This window comes from Dendrobium catenatum, unplaced genomic scaffold (assembly GCF_001605985.2).
Source record: "Dendrobium catenatum unplaced genomic scaffold, ASM160598v2 fragScaff_scaffold_156, whole genome shotgun sequence".
NCBI classification, from domain to species: Eukaryota; Viridiplantae; Streptophyta; class Magnoliopsida; order Asparagales; family Orchidaceae; genus Dendrobium; species Dendrobium catenatum.
In genome coordinates, this window is record NW_021318618.1 from 3701720 (window position 1) to 3711790 (window position 10071).

The 10071-nt window shown below is 32.8% G+C and overlaps 1 protein-coding gene across 2 annotated transcripts in view; it reads right to left on the reverse strand.

The window, feature by feature from the left end:
- The window catches only part of LOC110102187 (adenylyltransferase and sulfurtransferase MOCS3-2), a 34682-nt gene extending 25182 nt beyond the window's left edge, over positions 1-9500 (reverse strand). Inside the window, exons 1-4 of one of the 2 annotated variants that reach the window (XM_020830398.2) lie at positions 9325-9500; positions 8563-8858; positions 6004-6096; positions 2414-2469 (exon numbers count right to left, since the gene is read on the reverse strand). In XM_020830398.2, coding sequence (XP_020686057.1) covers positions 2414-2469; positions 6004-6096; positions 8563-8830 — 417 coding nt within the window. In that variant the 5' untranslated portion in view covers positions 8831-8858; positions 9325-9500. Of the gene's footprint in view, positions 1-2413; positions 2470-6003; positions 6097-8562; positions 8859-9320 lie in introns of both variants that reach the window. The other variant, XM_020830399.2, reaches the window with a different exon arrangement.
- Between the last annotated feature and the right edge of the window lie 571 nt (positions 9501-10071).

Here is a 10071-nt window from a genome sequence, read left to right on the forward strand (position 1 = left end):
AGTTACAAAATAAAAGTAAAATATTAATTGAATTAATAACTTTTAATATGGCATAATCTTTACGATTACACTTCCACTTAAACTAGAGCATAAATATTAATAAAATCAAGCTTGTTAAGATTGGTAAAACAGAATAGTGCCAAATCCTTTGTAAAAAAATCTGCAGATAATTTTTTGTTGGAGAAATGAGGAATGATGATCTTCTTTGAAAGGATTATATATTTGCAGTGACAATCTATTTCAACATATTTTGTTCTTTCATTAAAAATAAGGTTGCCAGCAATGTGGTTCGTCGTATGACACTAAGAACCATGATTACCCAACCAAATATTTTGTTGGCAGCAAGAACAATCTGTTTGAGATCATAAGAAGAGTGGGTAGTAAGCTCCATGACTCAAAGAATGCATGAGAGAGTTGTGGAGATATTGTTAGTCACTAATTGAGCTTGAACAAACTAGAGAGATGGATGGAGATCAAAGAGAAACTTGACAAGAAAAAAATTTTCATTTTGTTTTTGTTAGGTAGAGAGATTAGTGGTAAATAAGCGAATATTAAAGAAGTTCATCATATTTTCATTAAAGGTACTATAAAAATCTTAAACAAATTTGTCGTGTGGATGTAAAGATGATCTAGGAAATGAGAGTGTATATCAAAGAGATATTATTATTTTGATATGTAGAACGAAGAAAGTTACACAACGTCACAACCCTTAGACAGTCTTCTAAAATATGATGGTGGAAGCAATTATTGGTTTAAGAGGATTGAGCGCCCATGTGAGAACTGCAGAATCAAAGGCTTGCCATTTTATATATGTAGAGGTGTCCTTTGGTTCAGGAGTCGAACAGTCCAAATGTTAAGTTTTTCATGAAAGCTGAAGAGGAAATGATAGGTTCAAGATCATAAGAGATATTGAGTTTAATAGTGCGAAGAATATTAGAGGGTTTCATTTTGGAGATAGGAGTAGAGGAAGGCGTCAATGAACGCCACAAAGAAAAGAAGACAACAATGATAAGCTTATTAATCACATGGATTCAAAGGAAAAGCACGAATGAGGTTGCAAAAGTACAATCACCAGATGAGATTGTTTATTAGACACATGCGCAAGTGAGAGAAAGTGCAAACAGCACGTTAGCAACAGGAGGAGAAGTTGCGGCAGGCAATGGGCCATAAGGTTGTGGCGATCACGAAGTGCAAGGTTGAGCCATAGCATAGTAGAAGGTGTGAGATGCAATAGGACACTAGGCTATGGGCCTAGGTGAAGGTGCAAAAGGGTGAGGATGATTGAGTGCACACATCACGCAAGAAGTGGGAGCAGTAGAAGACATGAGGCATAAGAAAAAAAAATAACGGAAGATAGGGGAGAGGTAACAAGCGATCAATGGCTGAGCTCAAATCACACTATGATACCATGAAAGGTAATTAAAATCTACTTATTATCTTTCACTATAATATATATGCCTATAAGCAAGTATAAGAGATAAAATAAGGGAAAAAAAAAGAATAATATACTCAATTATGAGGATATATAACATAATAAATCAGAATATTGATTTAATTAATAACTCCCAATCTAATAAAATCTACCGATAACACATATGATTCAAGATCACTTATTAGAATTATGGTAAGGTTTTCAAATATGCATAAAATGGGTTGGGTATTATTCTCACAAGTTACTCTAACCAAATTATTGTCAACAAAATTAAATTTTAAGAAAATGTTCCTGGTATTTTCACATGGATATAGAACAAGAAAGATATCACACAAGTCACTTGATTCTCTGGATCTGAAGATCTAGGCATTTTAAATTAGTACAAGTCAAGTATAGATCTTTTCCAAAAAGTTAGGGTATGTAGCCCCATAAATTTATGGATGGAGGGTTTTAAAGGATAAGATAACATGACTGAATCTGAAAGTAGAAATATAATATAGAAAATTTCATATGTTGTACAGGATCTATTAGTTTGGTGGAGTAGCATTAAAAAGGTAGTTGGATATAAGGTAAAGCAAATCAACTCGAATGGAAAAAGAACTGCATAGCCGAAAAGATCATAGTAACTAGAAATCCACAGGTGGTCAATGATATTAGATAAACAACTAGAATATAATCTAGGCATTATCCTCCTGTTTTTAATATCAATTAAAAAGGTGAAATATGTATTTATATTAATCATACATAAGGAAAACTTAAGAACCACTAGATTGGGTTGAAATTTATAGGATTGGGTTCTAAAAATGTATACAAAGCAATAGAAATAAGAGGCATAATAATGTTTTGCAAGTAGATCGACATTAACCACTATGATGTGATTGGAAATCTAATCCAACTGTGGATTAGTAGAAGAAACATCTAATTAAATAAGATAAAATTAAGACGAAATTACTTAAGAGGTAAATCAAACATGCAATTAACCTGCCGGTGTAGGTTATTAAGCTCAACAATATCACTGTCAACAATCCCTATGCAACCTTCAAGGACAAAAACTCAATATTAGAGAAACAGAAGAAAGCCATAAAGACAATTTACAGGTTAAATGAGTGAAATCAAATGTTCTTGAAGTAAACATGCATATTCGTTCATAGGGCTGAAGTCAAAACTATGCCAAGAATTTAGTCATGGGAACTATTATATAGGAAACAATAGCTTGGCCGCTAAGGTGTTAAGAAGCAAACCAAAAAGAGGATAGAGTTGAGCCTCATATACTAGTGGTCAAAGCAAAGCTCATGTTTGTGGGTGAGGACCCACCGCTTTGTATGTCTACACCAATATATTTTTAAACTATTCAATGTAAAACTAAATTCAAGTATTGCAATCATAAAAATTCCCCCTCTTGTGAGAGCTCCAATCGAAAATCACAGCCCCTCAAATAGAAGCTTTTCAATATCATCAAGAATCATGCACTAATAGCTCACTCAATCTCATGGAAACGACCATGATAGTCACTTGCTCATGAACCTCACGCAACGATGATAGAAAGGACCAAGGACCTTTGAGAGCAACAAACCACTTGAAATACTAGATCTCAGACACTTGTTAGAGAATGAACCAACCAAAAGCTATAGAGTTTGGCCTAATACACAATTACAAAGCTCATATTCAATCCAAAAGCTTAAACTTTTAGGCAAATCACATGGCATTTCTACACCAATATACTTTTTAACTACTCAATACTAGAGCAAAAGGCTATGAGTATGATGGCTATGCTTGGCTCAAAGATCTTTAGACTTTGGAGGATTATGTGAAGCACTCAAGTTCCACAGGAACTTGTGAAAGAACTACTAGGTGCTCAAAAATGCCTACGATAATAAAAGAATAATATAAGGCTGATAAATGACAAAAGCTCTCTCAACAATTCAACTACATTTGGTAGATGAGATTTTTATAGGATATTAGAGGAAACTACCATTGAAAATTTATAGCTCAAGTGGGAGTCATTATACATGACAAAAAGCCTCTCCACGACTATAACAAATTGTACCTTGAGCAAGTAATGTATTTACTCCACATGCAAGAAGGTACATTGATCGAATAACATCTAAATGATTTCAGTTATATCATTCAATATTTGTGAAATATATATGTAATTGATGAAGATGAATATCAAGCATTACTATTAGTGCAATATTTATCTCTTTCTTGCAAGCACTTCCGAGACAGCATGTTATATGAACATGATATACTAAGGTTAGAGGATATCATAAATTCACTTCTTCAAAAGAGATGATTATTAAGCTCTACTCTACAGAAATGATAAACTAGTTGAGGTTTATTAAAGATCAGGGGGTGATTGTAGGAGAAAATTCAAGAATATTACCAATTTGTACTATAAGAAGAAATGGCACATAAAGAGGAATTGCTTAGCCTTAAGAAAAAAGAGCACTAAATAGATAACAACCACAAGGAGAAATTAGTATATAGAAGTGTAATTGCAAATTGATTTGGTTGTAGTGATGCTTATTTAGTAACTTATTGATACAAGTGCAAATACAACTGACTCTACTCTTGACTTGTAATAGACAGATGTATTCTAAATTTATGATGTTTTTCACGTATAAGCCATGTTTTGGTGACTTCGTGTACACATAAAATGGAGTTATGTACAAGAATAAAGCTCTGACATCATGAAGTTGACGTCACACGGTGTTGTGGCAATTTTGATGATCAGAGTCAAGTATACACTAAATCTACGGAAGAACCTAATATCTTAAAATACTCTCAGCATGCAAGATATATGTTCTTAGGTGATGCTAATACCCTTAAGATCTATAAGGGTGCTTTAGTTGTCTTGAAGATAAATGAAGTTAATAGACTTTATGTTTTGAAGAGTACAACATCCAATGGTGAAATATTCAATAAAGTTGGTGAAGGATCATAATTAGGGGAAGCAGAAAAGAGTTAGCTGCCAACAGAAAAGGTTTTGGAATAAAAAAATCACAAGACGAGGATAATTCTAGATATGAACAAGCAGGTCATATTTGTATCCATAGTTTACCCTAGTGCCAAGTTGTTCCAGTGTAGCATTTAGAATGAGGAGGTAGCTACTTAGGAGGTGCAAAAATTCAGTAGCAGGTGCATGTTCAATATTGATGGATCCATCCTAATGTGCAACATGTGTTAAGTCTCTCATGAGTTGACGAAGTGCAGTGTAAATTGGGTTAAATTGCATAGTGCTTGCCCTTCAGAACTTTTAGTGCTCTTTGAAGTACCACACAGAGGTATTTAATCACTAAACACTGAGAAGCTGCATCGAAATTAATCTCAAAAAAGAAGAATATTAGGTAATATGGCACTTAATTTCATTCCTCACTTGTATTCCTCCATATTTTGCATGTAATCTCATCATAAATTTAAATCTTCATTAAGTCTTAATTTGAGAAAGGGGAAAATCTAAGAGATTTTATATTTAATTGAGATATCTTCTCATAAATTGAAAGCTGAGTTGAGAATTTCCTAAAATTTCAATTTTTCTCTACTATAAATTTCCACAATGGTACCCTTTCATGTATCCCAAGCCAAATAGCTGCATCATGACATTGAAGGTGCGAGTATAGAAGCTTGTGATATACCGCTGCTTCATTATAAAGTAGCATATAATGGTCAACACGTTCAAAACACGACCAAGCGTGCAACATGCCTGCGACACACATCAAACACGTTATACGCATGTCCAATTAAGAAAATGAAAAAATATATCAAACACACATGCCCCACATGTCCTACAGATATCCCTTAACGGCTAAGTTTAAATACTTAAATCCCTAAATGGTCAAGCCGTAATTTATTTCTTCAACTACATTGCATTTCACGTGAACATCAGCTCCTAGCTCGCAACTCCCATACATAACATCGCATGCTCACTCCTCTATATGCTGGGTCAAATGTCATTTCTCTTTCATTTTTGATGTCACATCATGTTTATGAAAGGCAAGATAATATTTTATTCATAATCCTTAAACATCATGATATTTATACATCCTAATAAAGTTAGAATTTATTACTCGTTTTATATTTTATTTAATTTGTGCAATTACTAAACAATAATTTTAATTTTGTAAACATATAAATTATAATGATATATACAAAGTGTGTATGCGTCCAATAGTTTCAATAAGAAGTATGTGTTGTGTTTGTATCATATGGTATCTATATTTTTATGTTTGTATCGGTGCATCATGGACAATGACTAATAATCATCATATTTACTCTTGAAGTTGACAAATCTACAATTAAAGTTCGACATACTCTCTTTGCCTAACACAAATTAGGCATGTTCTCTTTTCCTACAAGGAACTTGTTAACATTGAAAGTACAATTAATCTTTAAGCTTCAACAACAAATACATCATATTGTATCAAAAAAAAAGCATAACTTTTGAATAAAGCTAAATTAACAAGAACAAAATGTCATGATAGAAAATTTTTAAAACGTGACTATTTTGAAAAAAAAGGATGCAACTGAAAAAATGGTTCATTATTCTTTTTTTTTTAATAAATCAACAGTACCTATACCACAGGAGGCAAGATAAAGCACTACAGGTGACCCCAACCCTCCAGCTCCAACCACCAAGATTGAAGACTTAGCAAGATTTATTTGTCCTATAACACAAAGAACATGGTCATCATCTCAAAATAAGGGGAAAAAAGTAAGATGTAAAAGAGTAATATTAGCAAAGACGTTGCATTCATAGATAAAAACTTAAAGTTTTTGCAATAAAATAATTGAATTTATGTTTATTTAATTTCAATATCTTAAAGCTATTAGCTTAATGAGACAAAATTTATCACTAGATGGAACTCCCTCTTTTATAGAAATACAAATGGCATAGAATCTATACAATAGATTCACCATAAGTATAACAAGCTGGAATTGAAAAGGTTTCAAAAAATTACGCCTATACACTGATGATAAGCTAATATTGATGGCAATAATAATCTCATAAAAAATAACCTTAAGACATTACCTACTTTCTCCCACTTTTATAATAGTAAAATCAATTTAATATATATGCAATAGATTCACAGCAACAAAAATAACAATCAACATGATAGCAAGGTTGAATTGAAAAATATTCAGAGAGCAATGCCTATGTATTGGTGAAAAGCTAATATTAAGGACAATAATGCCCTTCATAAAAAATAAACCTAGAACTTTACCTTCTTTCTTATATACCCTCTACCTATTTCCTCCAAAAAATTGTGCAATTGAGGCATGTGAATGTATTGGGTTTAGTTTTACATCCTATCGGTGAAAATATACAGTGGTGTAGAAATATTAAATGATTGAGCCTCTTTCATAAGCTTAAGGTCTTGGGTTGAAATAGAACCAACACTCCCTACAAACAACTATTAGAGTTGATGGTTCTACTGGGATCAAGTGGTTCGTGGGTTTGTAGATCCCGTGGGTTTTAGTTGACTTATACCATAGTTGAGCAAGATTAAGAGCGGGTGACTTCTATAATAGCTCCATATGGTTGTGTGGGCTTTTGATGCATAACACATCATGTTGAAAACTTGATGCCATAAAAAATTTCATTTAAGAGACAGCGATAATTGATGGAAAGAGCTATCACATGAGAGAAGATTGCCAAGGAATTGAGTTCTGTCCAACCTTATATATGTTAAAAATATTTTAGTGTAGAACTATAAAATTGTTGTCCCTCCCTGATAGACAAGATTTTAGGTTAAAAATAGGTTTGGTCCCCATTAGTCTACACTTCTTTATACAATTTGGCATTATTATGTATTCCAAATGTTCAACATTTCCCAGTTCAACTACAACCAGTGAAGTATGAGCAAGCAAAAATGCCAATTGGCAATCAATGCAAATGAGTAAATGAAAAACAAATATGTGATATGAGTACCAAGAATAGGTGGATGAAAGAAAAACAATGTCAATACCCTGTTAGACCGGTCCACTGGACCGGTCCAGCTGGTCCGCACGGGACCGGCTCAGACGCGAAACGTCGCGTGAACTCCGCCTCCTGCGGAGATCGGGCGGGCCGACAGCTCAAACAGAGCGTTTTAGGAAGGATTTTTGGGGGGTTTTAGAGAGAAATTTGAATGTAGGGACTGTTTAGGGAATTCCTTTTGATTTGTATGCATTAAATAGTTGATTTTTGCTAGGGTTTGGGCATCTTGAATTTGGCTGAAATTTGAGATCTCTTAGATTTAGGTTTCTTTGGGCTCTAGCGGCGTCTAGAGATTTGGGAGAGATCGATCCTCCTCTCGAATTGAGGATCAATTGTATCTTTTCTATTCTTTCATCTATTAGTAAAAAATACAAGTCTTTTCTCCACGGTTTTCTCTCCGATTTGCTATTTTTCCACTGTTTCTTGGCTGATTTCTGCTGTGGACAGCAGTTTTACATTGGATCTACATGGTTTTGGTGAGAAACACTTGGAAATCCAAGTGTTTCCTATCATACCCCTCATTACTTTTAAATGAGGAGATTTTGTATAATCCAATTCAACATATGACCAGGCATATATAAAAATTATTGTTTACAACTTATTTTTCTTGTCCTTTGATCTTAAAGTAGATTAGATAGTTTGCCATTCAAACAAAAAATGAGTATTTCAAAGATTACACATCACTATTAAAAAACTATTAATTGCAGCATACCAACACCATAAATGCCTAGAAACAAATTGTTTATAATTGTTAGTGGAAGATGGACTACAAAGGAAGGTTGATAAACAACTTAATTAGTAGTATATAAAAAAATGCATAACTTAATCTAGTTTGCCAATATTTATTTAATTAATTGGTCATGATCAGACCACTCTAATTTTTATTTTGCTGACCAAAGTGGTCAGATGCTTACATATTTGACCCAATTTGATCTTTCTTTCAGGATCACATGCTATTGTTACTCCAAGACGCATTAAATTTTACAATTAATTAATTCATTCAATAACTTTTCAAGCTAAAATATTGAAAGTTTAATAAAACATTCATCAAAATGCATCTATAAAACTACAATGTACTTAAATACCAATAAGCTGGTAATATAAAACTATGTATGTTAAACTGATGAGCACAAAAATTCAAGAAAACCAACACCTTCAACACCAAAATCAGGAAGCAAGAGATGGCGACTGTATCTGTAGATCATTCCTGGCGTCAAACCATTAGAAGAAACGGCGTGCCCATCCAAGATAGAATCATAACTCGAACAGGCTTGATTAGCTTTCATTTGTACAGCTTCATCAGCCTTCAGCTGAGCCTCAAGCTTGCTTATACGATTCTCAATCTCCTTTTTATCTAATTTCAGCTTCTCAATCTCATGAATAATATCAGCAGACCCATTACCCACGATTTTGTAATCCATGCTATCGTTTTCTTTTTCACTTAAAGCTCTGCATACAACAAAGCCAGCTTCAATTTTCAATAAGAAAATTAAAAAAAAAAAATTATTTTTACTTACTATTTACTCTTCCATGAAAATAAATAGAATTAATCAATTTTACTGCAGATATCCGGCTTGGAGTAAATTAGAGGTCCAACATACAAGGAACGCTTCTGATGGAAAAAGATTAATCAAGGAAAAAATGGTTGAGACAGATCAAAGCAATTCTATCCATACTTGATGCACCAAAATGTTAATATGCTCCAAACAAATAATGGATTGAACATAACATTGCGGGAAACGATAAACCATACTCTTAAAAACCTTTACCCAAAAACATAATTTTCAATATAGCCGAAAAAATTCAGGCATGAAACGCCATAGTTTCATCGTCGGAGGAATAGGCGTTCGGGGGAGGATCAGGAGCGAACGGGTATGAAGGAAGAGTTTAGGAGATGAAGATGCAGATTACCTACCGCCGCCTTGGATCGACAGAGGCCGTGGAAGTTGCCGCTGAAATGCAGGGATTCGAGATTCCGGAGGAGAAGCCTTAAAAAAAGGCAGCGAGGTTTTTGGGCTGGAGGTTTCGTTCCTCAGAAGATCTAAAACCGAGTTGTTTTTCTTTTTCGGAGGTTTTGCTATTTGGTTGCAATTTGCAAATAATGTTAGTATAATGTAAATTAAACGAAAGGCTTTTAAAAAATTTATATTTAAATGAAAATAAAGCAAATGTGGAGGAAAATTTTAATATATTTTGAATTATATTTTCTAATTCATTTTTAAATGTATTTGGACTATGTACAATTTCAAAGAATTACAAAGATTCACCGTTAGTAATTATCATCTTACTCTTTATCCTAATATTATTTGTCGCTATTTGTCAACAAAAATTTACATAAATAATTTTACTTTAAATTAAATAAATAACTCAAAAATATTTTAAAATATACCAAAATTTATTTACATTGCATTCTTTTTTCACCAAATCAAATGAGCATTTAGTAAATTATAATTAATTGTATGTATTTTGTTAACTTTCAGCTCGTCTATTTAGATAATATTTTGTTAAAATATTGGGAGTGCTTGGTAAAAAATAAGAATTTTATTTTATTTTATATTTAGTAGAAAATGAATTAAATATAAATATTTATAGAGTTACATACATAACATAAATTTTTATTTATTTACATATATAACACTTAAATAGTTATATTTACTTAAAT